This window comes from Poecilia mexicana, unplaced genomic scaffold, assembly GCF_051168715.1.
Source record: "Poecilia mexicana isolate PSO_F unplaced genomic scaffold, ASM5116871v1 scaffold_1, whole genome shotgun sequence".
Lineage (NCBI taxonomy): Eukaryota > Metazoa > Chordata > Actinopteri > Cyprinodontiformes > Poeciliidae > Poecilia > Poecilia mexicana.
In genome coordinates this window covers 12,526,416-12,542,421 of record NW_028263370.1, presented here as the reverse complement: position 1 = coordinate 12,542,421, position 16,006 = coordinate 12,526,416, and the positions used below count along the sequence as shown (strand labels likewise).

At 37.4% G+C, this 16,006-nt stretch overlaps 3 protein-coding genes across 7 annotated transcripts in view; 1 reads left to right on the top strand and 2 right to left on the bottom strand.

Moving 5' to 3' along the window:
• The window catches only part of camk2d2 (calcium/calmodulin-dependent protein kinase (CaM kinase) II delta 2), a 48,029-nt gene extending 47,004 nt beyond the window's left edge, over window positions 1-1,025 (bottom strand). For 2 of the 4 annotated variants that reach the window (XM_088004733.1, XM_088004744.1), the window contains exon 1: window positions 562-1,025. In XM_088004733.1, coding sequence (XP_087860859.1) covers window positions 562-623 — 62 coding nt within the window. In that variant the 5' untranslated portion in view covers window positions 624-1,025. The remainder of the gene's footprint in view (window positions 1-561) is intronic. The other 2 variants (XM_014969297.2, XM_014969298.2) reach the window with 1 other exon arrangement.
• Window positions 1,026-4,266: 3,241 nt separating this feature from the next.
• cxcl8a (chemokine (C-X-C motif) ligand 8a) lies at window positions 4,267-5,782 on the bottom strand. 2 transcript variants are annotated; one of them, XM_014969306.2, is made up of 4 exons: window positions 5,523-5,780; window positions 5,276-5,408; window positions 5,060-5,146; window positions 4,267-4,943 (listed from the first exon to the last, which is right to left on the bottom strand). In XM_014969306.2, the coding sequence occupies exons 1-4, from the start codon at window positions 5,587-5,589 to the stop codon at window positions 4,931-4,933; spliced, it is 300 nt and encodes a 99-aa protein (XP_014824792.1). In that variant the 5' UTR covers window positions 5,590-5,780; the 3' UTR covers window positions 4,267-4,930. The 2 variants fall into 2 exon arrangements, with proteins under 2 accessions (XP_014824792.1, XP_087860847.1); XM_088004721.1 differs by lacking the exon at window positions 4,267-4,943 and having other exon boundaries at window positions 5,056-5,146; window positions 5,523-5,782.
• Window positions 5,783-12,234: 6,452 nt separating this feature from the next.
• Window positions 12,235-14,466, top strand: LOC106904818 (C-X-C motif chemokine 2-like). Its single transcript, XM_088004713.1, has 4 exons — window positions 12,235-12,423; window positions 12,518-12,650; window positions 12,770-12,856; window positions 14,085-14,466. The coding sequence occupies exons 1-4, from the start codon at window positions 12,369-12,371 to the stop codon at window positions 14,116-14,118; spliced, it is 309 nt and encodes a 102-aa protein (XP_087860839.1). The 5' UTR covers window positions 12,235-12,368; the 3' UTR covers window positions 14,119-14,466.
• Window positions 14,467-16,006: the final 1,540 nt, after the last annotated feature.

Below are 16,006 nucleotides of genomic sequence, written 5' to 3'. Positions count from 1 at the left end.
ATCTATGCTTGGCTAGGGAGTGTGTCATCCTCAACTACATGAGAGCTGTCGCATTCAGTGTGTGTATTTCTGTCACGCAGGAGGGGTGATGGAGGTAGAGAAGGAGGAGTGGGTTACCATATCTCCTAGCACACGCACACGCACGCCGATGCACTTGTCATCCTGGTTAAGCTTTTTAGCAAAGGAGTCCCGCAAATATCCAACTGCAGCATCAGCGGCTGTCCAAGAGGGAGGGAAATGACGCCACCCTGCCGAACGACATGAGCACAGAGCGCAAGCAGGGCTTCGGATGCTGGGATTAAAGCAAATAGAAAGCAATTACACTGGCCTGCGTGACGCACGCGCGCACACACACGAGAGTGCCTTTAGCCTCTGCATCATAGGCTATTGGATGAACTGTCAGCGGCGCGCGCACACGCACGCTCACGCTCGGCACACAGACTCTCCAGCATCGAAATCCGCGCGTCCCTAAAGCAGAGCGGCCTATTGCGTAACAAGCCGACATCTCGCTGAGGGAGAGAGAATGACAGATGATAAAAACAAAGGAACATGCGTGCTTACTTCCCCAGCTCCTCGAACAGCTGATATTCGTCGGTGAATCGCGTGCAGATCGTTAAGGCCATCCTGAAGCAGGTGCCGCGGAGGAGTGCAGAGGGGGGGGCGGGGTGTAGGTGTACAGAGAGGCGGATAAGGTTCACTCACAGGCTCCACAGGGTCGTCAACACCGCTCGGTTTTCTACTGAACGTGCAAACCAAACAGAGGGATTCATGCACAGCGAAAGCGCATCAGCGGGATCTACGTCTACTGGAATCTGCGGCAAGAACGCTGCCAGCGCGCGCGCTTCAGAGGTTCTATCCCCCCGGTGTTTGGTTATTTTCTTCACATCCAGCGGCTGGTCACAGCTCGTGGACGCAGCATTTTGTGTGCATTTCGGTGTCTTCCGAGCGCGTTCGTCCTGCTGCTGAGTGTTGTCTTTATGCACGCATCAGACGCCGCACTACCGCACCTACCCCCAACTGTGCGCTCGGCCCCGCCCCTTTGCCTGCATCCTCTCTCAGGCCAATGGCAACGAGCAGTCTGACAAAAATAAAACACGAGGAATATGGAGGGAGTCATTTTATTTACAGATAAATAAAATGACTCAAATCAGAAATAATCAAAGGCACTTATTCCTGCTTTTAAATATCTAAAAACGATGAAAACCTTTTGACAGATTATTGCAACTAATGAGAGAAATTATGGAATATAAATGTGTAAAGGAGTAGTCAGGATTCATTTCTGAGACCGTAGTGTAAGCTTGTTAATTTTGGATGATTGGCTAAGCAAATTATCATTACATCACAAATTGCTAACAGATAATATATTGTGGGCTTTTCTGGGAAATGTATAATTAAAGGCTATACTACAATCCATAGTGTCTAATTTCTAATGCTGTTTATTTGTATTGTAGAGGTCACTTTTAAACCAGATTACGGAGTCGTTGCTATAAAGATAACTGTTTATCAGCTGGTTTTATAAACTGAATTTGTATTATCCCCAAATTGATCCTGTCCATATAACTTGAATTGAAATTAGTGTCAATGTAATTAAACAGAACTAAGCCATTTCTGTCCATTCTAACTGAATGTAATTATATGCAAAATGGATTAGCTTCTTTTTTGAAACCTGGCTGTATGTCTAATATAATCCTAGAGGACGGTGGACCTCTGCCACTCTTTGCTCTTTTGTAGTTTAAAACAGGATTGCTCTTTATTTAGCTCCGTCCATCTCATCAACACCGATGAAGAAAAGCACTCTCACAGATTCTCTTCAAGATAGATTTCATCAGTTGAGTTCATCTTGTTTAATCTTACGCAAAGAGGCAAAAAATACAATTAAATGTGTTTATACAGTGTGTAACTATCCAGTTTCAACTATGTGAGACTGATTGATTTAATTAGCCAATAGCACTAAATTCAGTATGATGAAGTATCCCTGCTTTCACCACACCTAACTTAAATTGTTGATTTATATTTAATTTTTGCAAGAGTCTGCCTATAACATTTCATCATTTTAATCAGCTGTGTTCATTTTTTTTTTTTACCAGACAATAACTTAGCAGCTCTAAAACTTTGGGAAAATCTATTTTGATTAATGGCACTATTCCTAATATTTATAGTATAGCAGCAAAACCTGGTGAAATGTGCACTTTAATCTAAAAGTTTAATTCAGTAGTTATATGATCTGTTCATCTTCTTGGGTGGCCAACCTCACACACAATTTGATAAAGATGCTGCCTGACACTAGTTATATTTGCACAAGCAAGATATTCAACCCCTGTTGTGATCACAACTACTGGTCTGTTTGTGTTTCCATCTACAAGTTAATGTAGTAGAAGAACTTTGAAAAAGCAACCAAACTGCATAACTAAAATAGTGAACCTCTCACTGTGGTTTTTGTGCCATTGAACAAAAAAAATAAATAAATAAATAAGGCACAAAGCTAAAATCTGAAACCTTGAAGTCACAAAAACCATTTAGGCAGCCTCAGGCTTAGAGAACGTTTATATTCGTACTATTACTGTGAGAGGTATTGTACAGTTCATACTCCTGTTTTTAGGGACATCTCTATGTAGGAAACCCATAAAAAAGGAGTAAAAATGTTTTTTATAAATACCCTAAATGCTTCTGTTATAAGCAGGTTGTTTTTGATCAGACAAAAATGAGCACAACACCATACAGATGTCACAAGTCAGTTTGCCGAGCTTTGGAGAAATACGTCACATTGTTACTTTATATCAGCTAACTAGGAAAGAACTGAACTGAAGTAAAACAAAAACATAGCTAATTAAATAAAAGAGGAACTAAGAAACACAGAAACAAATGAAACCCAACTAAGATCATGATATTTTGAGTAGATTCATCATTTATGGTGTTCTACGTATGCTTTATTCTTATTTTTTTATATTTCTAGCATGACTATTACAGGTTTTTTTTCCTGTATACCCATTCTAGCTACTTTCCCACAATCGCTCCAGTTAGAACATGTCGTCTTTCTGACCAGTATAACAGGTGGACATTCCCATGAAGGTTTTTCTTGTATTTATAGTTGAATAGATGAACAGTGTGCCTCAGGGATCTGGGGGTTGTACCCAAGGGTGAACTTGACTTGTGGAGGTCCACAGTTCTCTTCCTCATATCATGCCTGGTGGATTTCTCTTGTTTTATCTTTGCTGTGAGACAAGGATTCGGTCTGTTTGATGTGTGTCCTTAACACATTCACTATTGGGCCTTCATTTAACTCAAATTAGCTATAGATTAACTTATAGGAAAAGCCATTTACATTTCTGAATTTCAGAGAAAATTATATATTGAGGCAATTTCATCTATTTAGCAAATTAGTTTGGTAAACCTAATTGTCCTAAAACAGGGAAAGTTTAGTCTGGATTAATTTCAAATGTGGAGAATAAAGCAGTTATGCATCTTTTTGTACAGTTTTAGTAAATATCTGGTTTCAATTGTTCACCATGGATGAATATGTGGGGAACCACAAACTTACTGTGACGTACAGTTCATGAACTTTGATTTTGATCTACTTCTCCAAATATGGGAATCTTGGTGGAGTACGCAGTTGGAGATTTTAAATGAAAATCTGTTGGCTTGTTTTAGAAAACTAAAACAAAGGGTCAGAAGTTGGTCTGTTGACAGGATAATGATCCAGAAGTTATAGCCAACTCAAAAGAAACAAATCGTTTGTCAGCCAGAACAACTGAAAACATATGTTTATGCTCGTTCTTGGTGGTGAGTTGAAGTAAACAGAGCATCGGGACTCTGGAGAATCGAGACTCTCGGTTCTCAGTTTCTGTCCTCCAACTTTGAAATACAAAATGAGAAAACTAAGTGATGGTAAGATGAAGATGTACAGTAACTATTACCAGATGACCCACCAATATGTAGCACACACAATTGTGCATAAAATAAATACATGTAGTAGTAAAAGCTTTTTTTTTTTTTTTCAAACTTTTCATAATTTATTTTAAGAGTATTTACTCATCCTCACAAGGGATAGCTATGATATCTTGGATATTTTCAACATGTAGGAAAATACAAGGAGAAATAACTTCTATTCTTACGAAAAGTTGGAATTTGTTTTAGACGCAAGATTCTGACAAGACTACAATTCAGACAGAATGCAATGACTCATGCATACTGCAGGTGGCACACTTGTCTGATATTTGCCACACAGCTTCACACTGAAGGATATTCGAAAGAAAAACATGAGAAGTATTTCCATTTAAGATTTTTATTTAAAATTAGAAATAACATTTACATTTTATAAATACATAGATAAATAAATAGAAATAAAAACAATAGTGCAATTTTACAAACAGTTTCTTTGTACTTATAGTATGAAGCATACAAAGAGGGGGTGGTAAGTTAATAAACATTGTATTTGATGCAAACAACCATCTGTACGCCCTTGTCCCTTAGTGGGGTCAGGAGGGTTGCTGGTGTCTCTCTCCAGCTAATGTTCCAGGCGAGAGGCGGGGTCACCCTGAACAGGTCACCAGTCTGTTGCAGGGCAACATAGAGACAGACAGGACTAGCAACCATGCACACACACACTCACACCTATGGAGAATTTGGAGAGACTAATCTCCAAATTCTCCAATTTGGTCTGTGGGAGGAAACCGGAGAACCCGGAGAAAACCCACACATGCACGGGGAGAACATGCACACAAACCCCGGGCTGGGAATCAAACCCAGAACCTTCTTGCTACAAGGCAACAGCTCTACCAACTGTGCCACTGTGCAGCATTGATGCAAACAATTTGAGAACAAAGATGCTGAACTTTGATTCAGCATCAGGCGAATCAAAGTTTAGTGGCCCATCGTCAGACCAAGTCAAGTCTTTTGATTCTTTGAAGTCGTTGCCTTTATTTATTTCTCCTCATCGTTTCTTGCTGCAGAGAAGAAGAATCAGGGGAGAAAAATTATAAATATTTTGTGGTTTGAACTCTAGGCTTTAAAATTGTACATTCTTGTATTATATTTCAGAAAGGTTCAAGCTAAATCTTACTTTGCCATGATCCTCTGAATTACTTTCTTCACCCATGGAGCCTCAGGGTCCAGACAAACTTCTTGGCCATCTTTTTTTAGAGTGGCACTGCAACACAAAGTGAAAACAATAAGTTTTGACATACCAATGCAATTACAATGATAAAAATCATCATCATAATCATCATAATCATCATAAACATCAACGGAATGAGGCAGGAAATTAATTGGCTCTTACATGATCTCGGTCTCCTCGCAGTGAGAGTTGGCAGGAATCAGCTCCACTTTCTCTATGTGGCGCCCTATGGGTCTGCTCTCAGTCTGGATGCAGCGACAGTGCAGCTCCACTCCTAAGCTTCTCAGACTCATGCCTGTGCGGAGATTACAAATGCATATTTTCACAAAGTGCAGATAAATCCCAGTCTGCATAAGCAAAACTGCCAAAGGAGTTATTGTTTAATAAACTAAAACAAACTGAGGCTTACCTTTGCTGGTGGCGAGGAAGGACAAGAAGATTAAGACAGAGAGGGTAATAATGCTGATTTTCTTCATTTTGGCTTCAAAAAAGTCTGTAGCTAATTCACTTGTGAGAAGAGATAAGAACTTTCTAATAAATATTCTTTGACAGCAAAAAGATTTCTTCTATTCTGCAACAGACTTCTTTCTCTCGGTTGCTCTTTTCCTCTGCTCTTCCAGGTTTTGCTGCTTTCTCCAGCTGCTGTTTGAATCTGCCGGAGTGAAGTCCCGGCTTTTATTGGCCGTGGAAGTGACTCACTTCCCCATGTCAGCGTGTGTTGTGCAAGACAGGAATCACGAAGTGGGAATTTACGCTGCTTCGCTTCACTGTCTCTCATTCAGACCTGTCATAAGGAAAAACACAGACTGTAATAACTGAGTAAGGCATGACTGCTTTTTTTCATATGTTCATTGTTTTAAACCGTAAGCATGTTGTACCTGTGCACTGACAAACTGTGTGTATTAGAGTACAATTCATAGTTGTTTGGTAGACGGTAGGTAAGAAAAAGAATTATATTTATAGCATGTGGATTAATGGGGGTGAATGATAACAATCTGAATATCTGCTGGCCTGCTGCCGTATCTATTACTCCCACTACAATATCACATAAATCTTCAGACTGTATAAACACGTCTTCTACTGAGCGCCTGCAGTGGCTGTATTAACAGAATATGGAGAAGGAAATCATTTTGATCGTTATGAACCGTTGACATTTTTGTGTCCTTACAAGCATGATTTTGCAAGAAGATTAACTGACTTATCATCAATGAATTCATCAAACTTTGAATTCCTTGTGCTTGACACTTTTAAAACAACACCAGGCTGTGAGCCAGAAATTTTCATGTGAACAAAGTCTGAGACTAATCCGACATGCTCCGACACATCTGTCCCGGCGTCACTGCATCTACTTACTAAACAGTCTTGGGTAACTTGGGGTCAAGGGATCATGACTTCTGGTTCTGATACAATAATTTATCATTTATTACTGTACTCTCAGTTATTTCTACAGGCATAATATATGCTTATGTTTGTGACTTCGGTGCCTTTCCACTATATTCCATCCAACCCTTTTTCTTATTTTGTTACATTGCAACCACAATCCTCGGTCCACTTCATGGTGCCATAAACCCACACAAACTAAGGGAAAACTGAGAAGTGTACTTTTTAAAAATACATATTAAAATTGTTGTTGCAGATCTATAAAGCTGTCTTTAATCTAATGTCCTTTAATAAAATTCAATGTGACCATTTGCTTTGAGAAACAGCAAGTTGTGGAGAAGTCCAAAGTGTGGTTTATTCTCATAAATCAATATACAACACAGAGCGTTGTTTAATTAATCCAAAAATGAAAATGGCATGGTCCCTAACTTGTCTAAACTTAAACCAAACTAAGAACCAAAACTTTAACATCGCTTTTTAAAGACCCTGTCCAATCTTTCTGAACTTGAGCTGTCATACAAAGAAAAACCTCAGTCTCAAAAACGATTTATGGGTATAATTACATTAAAGGGTTGTCTTCTGCATCATATTGTGTAAGGGACTGCCACACTTTTCAGATTTTATTTGCAAAAAAAAAAGAAAATTACAATCATGTCCTACTTTGCTATGTAATGGTCCGTTATATAAAATGCAGATAGACTAAAACTGTAAACTGTAAAAAAGGCAACTGAGTGTGAATATGCATTTGCATGTGTGTGTTTACATTTTAATTTCTTGGAAATAGGAATTAAATATATCTGAAAGAGAAAGGAAAATTTATTTTTCATCCTACATCTCCTTCTTTGGTCAGCTTTGATTTTATTACACGGAAATGAAAGATGCATATGGTTAAAAGTGAAACATGTGACGGACACTGGAAAGTTATTTGATTTTCACATTTTGTTTGTTGCAGTTGACACTTCATCATGTTCATCAGATGAGTTCAAAGCGGCATGTGACCAGCATGAGACTGAATGGAACACATGTACATTTTCACTACTTCCTTTAAAATCAGATCCATTTTTGGGGAATTTTCCAATATCAGGTTATTATTCAAATTTTCCAGGTTGATAGCAAGTTTAGTTAGCACAAAACATTATTTCAAATTACATACAAAATATTTGTTATTGCATCATCGTTCAAGATTTACACACACACACACACACACGCATGCACGCACGCACACACACACATACTAAATAGGGGAAATTGATTTGTCATCCGTATGCGATCACACAGGAAGTAAGAAAAAATATATCCTCAAGCGTTGTGTGCAAAAATGGGATATTCCTAAATTACTCCTCAAAAAAAGCCATTACATTAATAGGTCAATGTCTTATTGTACTGCTAATGGAAGTGATAAAGATGTGTTGGAAGAAATACTTTAAAAATACACAAAAAGAATACTTTTTTTTTTACTCTGCATTCAGTATCATGAAATTGACAAGTTTTTCATATTTTCACAATTAGACCTTCAGGGAGTCAACAATGACACTTCATTCCTCTTGAAACAAATATGTAAATATGGCGTCATATTTGGATGCCTTTATTGCCAAGTCTCTTTGAATCATGTACTCTGACCTTAACTGAGGAAAGTGAGGGCTTTTTGTGACCTCCTGGAGGAGCTGATGATGCATTTGTGGAGTAATTCTGGTAGACCTTTCAGCTCTGGGAAGAGGACATGGGCACCACTGCTGTACGCTGGCTGTAATTGTGAATAATATTGTGGTTCATGGGAGTCACTGTGCTTCAGAAAGTTCATTGTGAGTCAGACTTTTTCATCTCATCTGTTCTTGAATGACAGGTAAGTGAGTTCTTAATTTTTCTAGTATAGCAGAAATCAAATGTGGATGTGGTAAGTGGGATTCAACACAGCTTTCTAAAAACATGTTTGATCAAAGTTATTTTAACAATGGGTGAATTATTTAAGTGGACAACTGAATCTGTTCGGTAGAAATGTGTGCAGGAAGTACTTATGTTAAAACCAAATTTTGCAAAAAAAAAAAAAATCTCTAGAAACTTTTCTTCATTAGAAAAAGAGGTGGAGGGGAAACATCAGTGTCTTCCAAAATAATATCTATTACAAATTAGGCTACAATAAAACAGAGGCAACTTTCACAATATTTTGAAAAGAGATACTGCAAACTGTTCTCCACAGCAGACTTTGCCAATATTTCCAAAAGTGCATTTAGTTTATTTAACTAAATCAAGATGCCCCTCTGTGAAAATCTTTCCCACATCTCTTCTAGATAAAAACTTTTTTTTTTTCTGACACAGGATCCGGGAGCACTGTGCTCTGCAGATTTGCTTTTAGTTTCAACTTAGTCAGTGAGCTTCTTTGTGTGCTTGTTTAGCAAGATTTGTAGATAATCAGAAGATTATACTAAAGAGTATTGATGTTGTAATCTTCATTCTTCTTCTGCTTGACATATATTTGGCACACCCAATCGAAAATGTGCATTTATTCCTACTGTAGGTAAAATCTTGACATTTATTTATTTATTTATTTATTTATTTATTTATTTATTTATTTATTTATTTATTTATTTATTTACTATGTTGTAAAAATGTATACATGCAGAAGAAATCTGATTGGTGCCAGCCATTTTTGTAATCAGACTAACATTATAGAAAGACAACAAATGCTGTAAAGCCTTCCTTGACACAGCAAAAAAATAGTATTAGTAATGATATAGCAAAACTATCAATGCCCCTTGAATTTTTACACATTTTGACAATGAGGCATCACAAATGATCATTTATCTCATAAAGGCTTCATTAAATAGGCTAACTCATATGCATTGTTTTCAATTTCCTGTTAATAATATTGTGAAAAGTACAGCATGCCACGATAAACTGAACTTCAACTTTTAGATAAGGACAGCTGAGAAGCAGTAAGGTTGAGCAGGTCAGCACAGCGTCCTGCTCTGCTCTGAAGGCTCACAGAGTCAAGCTGCAGACACATCTTCTCCCTCCCCTAACAGTAAAACATTCCTTTCTCTCACACATGTGGATGTACCATCAGTTCCTCTAGCCTGCAGTGTGCTGAAACAAGCTTTTCTAGAAACGATTTCCTTACCCTCACATCTTCTACGAAACACAGGTCACTAAAGGAACAGACGTCCAAGATAAAGAGTGCACATAATCTCACATTCATCATCCTGTTATTCTTCTCCTTAGCGTCCGTTTCCTGGTCATACAAAGGTGGGGACACTTTTCCATAAGCTTGCAATATAAAATCATGAAATTCCACTATCAATCAATCAATGAATCAAGTTTGTTTGCACAGCACATTTCAGCAACAAGACAGTTCTAAGTACTTTACTTCATACAAATAAAAAGTCATAAAAACATCATGCATCTCCAACTGAGAAACCAGTAACAATCAATATGTCGATCAATGTTGCAGTGGTCATAGGTCGAAAGCAACTCTAAACAGGCGGGGGTTTAGTCTTGATTTAAAGGAACTTAATGTTTCAGCAGTTTTGCAGTTTTCTGGAAGCTTGTTGCAGATTTGTAGTCCAAAGAAGCTGAATGCTGCCTTTCTGTGTTTGGCTCTGGTTCTGGGGATGCAGAACAGGCCAGAACCAGAAGACCTGACAGGTCTGGAAGGTTGAAACAAGCACAGCAGATCAATGATTTATAAACTAAAAACAATATTTTATGGTCAATTAATCAGCAGGTCTGATTAAACTAAGACCTGCTGAGTTAATCCAAACTCAGCAGGTCTGAGTTTGGACTAAGGAGCCTTTACATTCATTTACCTGAATAAAATTGGGTGCAACCAGTTCAACCAAGTCAAAAGTGCACTACTTAACCACATTGAATCCCACTGTTCTGTATTGGCCTTGGTGTTTTCTTAGAGAATATTTATTTAAAAACAAAATGCATCATGAAGACCAGCGCACAGCAGGTAGGTCAGGAAGTTAAAAGCAACGATAGATCAAGAAAACAAGATCTACACCTTTGAACATGTCACATAGAAATGCTCAATCCAACTTCTCACTGGGACAAAATATAAAATTATGTCACTCTTTTCAGCTTTTTTGTGCAAAAAATGTTACAAATGTTACAAACCTCGTATTATTGTACTTACACTCAACACTATTGCACTACTTTGTTTTGGTCTATCACTATAAATGGAGCTAATAGCGAAAATTCAACCTGGAAGACTCCATCCCCTCCGTTCGTCCATCGGCGTCATGCTCATCTCCTCAGCTCTGGACCTCACCCTGCGTGTCCAATCATCAATCAAGCTCTGCATAAAAGGATCCACACCCAAACCGTCGGCCGCTTCCCAGCTGCGTTCAACCCACCACCGCCCCTTCTCCACCCACATCCTTCGGCTCTCCAGAATGGCACCCTTTCCAGACCTCCACCACCAGTGTCGGGCCCTGGGGGAGAGCATCCCTAATCGGTTATCGGGATGTTCATCGAGTTCACATCAAATCTCAGCTCAGATCAGCTGCCGGGGCCCGAGCGCCAAAGAACTTATTCATTGCTGTCATTAAATCTTTTAATTGTTCCTTTTTCTTCGTCTGAGTCTTTCCAGGTTGAAGTACCAGTACAACACAAAGAACTTTGTATTAATTTGATAAAATGTAAAAAGGTTTGCAAGGCAAAGCATGAGTATAGTGGATATACCTCATACACGTGTCTCTTATCTTCTTAGGCAAACTGCTTTTTTACGCCTGTTACCGTTGCCTTGTCATATAAATCTGCAAATGAGTGCAAAGCCTAATATAAAATATGCACAAACAAGAGCTGGGAAAATCAGGAATGAATCATCAGCTTATCATCACGTCTTTTTCTCTCTCTTTGTTTCTGTGTGTGTGCAATGTTGTAAGTATGTTTTGTTCTTCACGTGTCAGTTTATTGCAGTATGTTTACAATAGCTTAAACTCAGCTGGAGCACGGGAGTGACTGGGGTTAATATAAATCCTTTAAAACGAGGAAGTGATACTCAACTGAAAGCAGAAGACAAGAGCTTGTGGGAATTCCTGGAAATATGGAGGAGTTTGTGAAATAACCCACAGCAAGCGAAGAGCAAAGGAAGAGATAAGACATGGAGTTTACGAACCCGGGTTCTGCAAATCTTGGATTCAGGTCAAATTTTTATGAGTGGGACACTGGGCAGCATTCATACAATGTGCTTGAATGTTAACTGTCATGTCTGGACATGCATGTTGTCTTACTGTGATATAGCACTGTTAAGATAAGAAGAGTTACTATGTGCAGGAGCCAGAATTTAGATAGATGTCTACACAACAATAGCTTGGGTTCACATGTAGTTTAACCAAAACAACATTAACATGAACATAAGTATATCTAAAGTCTCCTGAGTCCAAACAATGTAGGATGTTGCAATACAGCTGCAGGGGAACAGTTGTTTCAGAGCTGATCTGTTCCGGATAGTTTACCACTAAGTACTCATACATGCAACAGCAATGACTTGGTTTAAAATGGGAAACTATTTATTTGTGAAATTAAATCATACATTTAAAAGTGTTCCTGCTCTGCTAAAATTTGCCATCTAAAGCTCAAAACCAAACACAGACTGACCACCACACAGCTTGAGCTCATTTCCAAGGAACCAAACAGAGTATTCCAGACAACTCTTGTTCGACCTGCAGAAAAAAAAGAAAACCTCCCCTCTTCTCTTAAAGGAGAAGAGGAGGCACTTATAAAAAGTGAACAAAAGTATGCAGAGCAGTCTTGCAACACAGTCTACTGCTGGAAAGGGAACAGGCAAGCTTTTCATTTCACAGTCCTTGAATCTGTGGGAGCCACATTAAGGATTAGATTTGAAACTTTTAAATTCACTCTCAAGGCAGATATGTCTCTGAGCCCTATTGTTGTGGCCATCCTGGTTTTCCTGACCATACATGAAGGTGAGTCCATCTGTCAAATACATGTTTGTATCCATGGCAGTGTTTATCTTGTGTAAAGATATTGACTTGCTGACTTTAACTTCCAAAACCTCAGGTAGCGTTGTGGGAGATCAAGTGGTGAATCTGCGCTGTCGTTGCATTACCAAGGAAAGGAAGCCCATTGGCCGTCACATATTGGTATTGGAGGTCCATCCTGCGAGCTCTCACTGTGCAGAAACTCAAATCATGTGAGTCATTCAGGAAAAGTTGTTCTACGCACACTGGCAGTATTTTTATATAGAAAGTAAAAGTCCTGTCAATGTACTTTAGTTTTTGATGTCTTGCTTTTCTCTCTTTGGTCCCACAGAGCAACTCTTAAGAAAGACAAGCGAAAGGTTTGCCTGGATCCAAATGCTCCATGGGTCATAAGAGTTATGCAGAACAGGCGTGCAAAGTAAGTGAGCTCTCTCTGAACAGAAACAATAGTCTTCTGAAGTGTTTATACCTGCTGGCAAAAAGTCAGGTTTTTGATTTTTAAAAAGTAGACCATGACAAATCAATTCAAATAAATCTTCCATCTTAAATGTGATATTTATTGCATAGTTTAATTGGAAAACAATTTCATTAACTCGATTCAGTAAGTTAAATACATCATACTTAATTAAATATATGCATCATATATATATATATATATATATATATATATATATATATATATATATATATATATATATATATATATATATATATAGTAATTATAAAGATTTTCCACTTACAGATGAAATTATGACATTCAAGAATAGGATAATACATTATATCCAAGAAGTGAAAACATTTTCAAAGCAGGAATGTGGGACTGATGAAAAATAAGTTTAATGCCTGCTGAAATGTTGTTCTCATCAAAAGGTATTTTTAATCTGCCAAACAAGCCTAATCAAAACACAAATTGTAATTCATTGACTGTAAGTTTAGGGAACCTTTACAGAGTCTACTAACACTGGCAAGTAAAAGTGATTCCTACCAAAGAAGACTGAAAAAAATTATTTATTTGAAACTGACTCAATAGTATGTAGGATGCACAATTATGTAACCACATCATTACAGCTTTTACTTTTAGTGGTTTATCCTGGATTAAGATGTCCTAGTTTTCACAGGAACTGTACAGGATGCATATTAAATAAGAGGGGACAAATATCTGAAATGGTTTATTGTGAGCCCATGATATTCCTTCTTTTTTTTCTTCTTTTTTTTCCATCACTGAAACACGGACTTTAACAGGAATGTGTAAAGTTTTGAGATACACAGTTTGAGAACAGAGTTGTTGTCTTAGGCAATCATTAAACTGGACTGGAGGGAGAATAAGCTTTTGAACCTGTCGTATGAGAAACATGCTACAACAGAACAGTTTTATGACGCCTTAGTCTTAGCTGGATTTCAGCCCCAGTTTTTTATGAGTTACCTATCCATGTTTAGTCACAGATTTGAGAAGCGTATGATAACAGAGAAAATGTAATTTGTAACCTTAACATTTCCGGTAAGTTGCAATCACTGCTAGGTGAATAAAGCTTGAGCCACATTCCTACATAATTATCATTACAAATTATTTGTCAAGATATGTGTGTCACATGGACATTTTTTGAGGTAACAATACTTATAAAATATAATAATTTCTTTCCTTACAGGCAGAAAGTCCAAGAACAAACCGCCAAAGCATAGATTTTCATCATGGAAGCTTCAAATGTAAACAGCAACAACGTTTGCTGACTGAAGGGAGAGATATTCTGCAAGAACTGACAGGCAAGAGAATGGATACCAAGAAAATAAATCTTTTCCAAGAAAGTATTACATACCACTAACTTTACTAAGCTGTTTTTGTAAATAATTAAATTCAAAACTCTGTTAGTCATATATAAAGATATTTCAAACTTGTTCATATGCAAAGTTCTTTTCCTCTTCATATTTTTTTTTCTTCTGAACTTAGTTTCTATTTTTAATGTATGTTGAATTTTTCTCATCAAATGCATCTAAAGAATAACTGTGAATAAACATTTTTTTTAACTGTAATAGCAAGATGTATTTTTTTTATTGAATCAACTTGGAAATGTTTTTAAATTGTAATTCATTTTTACGTATTTTCCTTTTTAGGAAAATACGTATTTTCCTTTTTAGGAAAATACGTAAAAGCTCCAGTGCATAAATGTCAGTTGTAAAGATCTGGATTACAGTGACAAGTCTGCAGTCACAGTTTGGGCTAGAACTGCTTTAAAAACCACAGACAATTTTTCACGTGAGGTTCTGTTAAAAGGTTACAGGAATAAAATAATTTACTAGCAGAAGAAAATGGTCTTGGTGTCTTAATTTAGCATAAATCTGGAAACCTGAACATAAGACTATTCCAAAAAGGGCCAAAGCCAAAACAGACTTTTAACATTAACTTCAGAAGATCTGGAAACCAACTTTTTAGTTGTTAGCCTTAGTTAACAACTATAAGGAACTTAAGAGTTAGTAAACTCTTAAGTAGACATCAGCCTTGCATTGGATGGTTAACATAGAGGCCTGTGATAATTCACACAGGAAATGGAGATTGCGCCACCAGAAATGAATCTGTGGGAAACATACTGAGCAAGAACACACAAAGCATTTTCAGTCAGAGTGAATGTGTGGTAAAAAAGTGTAAAATGTGAGAATATTGTAGAGGCTGAGTGAACACATTTTTATAAATATATAAGCTGCTGTGACTGGAGTGGTTTAAGATGGAAGCAGGTTGCTCTGGTCTGGTCCCAGACCTTCCAATCTGTAGATACCATGAATGGATATGCAGAGGAAGTTGAGGAGAGGTGAGTAATATTAACTTCTTACAAGCTTTTCACTCTAACTTTCTCTTATTTTTTAAATATTCATAGCTTTCAGTTATTTCACATGGTCTCTGTGTCCACATTAACTAGATGCGAGGTGGATAACTTTTAATCTGTAAGCAGGTAACCACTTTCTCACAACTAAATATTTCCTCATATTTTCCACAGCTGCTTTCAAAAAGATAAAATATGAAATTACCCTTTTCTGTTGAGGTACAATGCAAAGGGCAATAAGATTTTTAAGATTTTTAAAATATATATATACATAAATATAACTACACAGTGATGCAGTTGGTAGTTTGTAACCTTAACATTTCCAGTAAGTTGCAATCACTGCCAGATGACTAAAGCTTGAGCCACATTCCTACATAATTATCATTACAAATTGTTTGTCATGATATGTGTGTCACATGGATATTTTTTTGAGGTAACAGTACTTATAAAATATAATAATTTCTTTCCTTACAGGCAGAAAGTCCAAGAACAAACCACCAAAGCATAGATTTTCATCATGGAAGCTTCAAATGTAAACAGCAACAACGTTTGCTGACTGAAGGGAGAGATATTCTGCAAGAACTGACAGGCAAGAGAATGGATACCAAGAAAAGAAAATATTTTCTAAGAAAATATTACATGTTATTAACAGTGTCTTGTAACTTTGTAACTGTTACAAGAAGGTCCTGGGTTCAATTCCCATCCTTGAGTTTGCATGTTCTCCCTGTGCATGTGTGGGTTCTCTCCGGGTACTC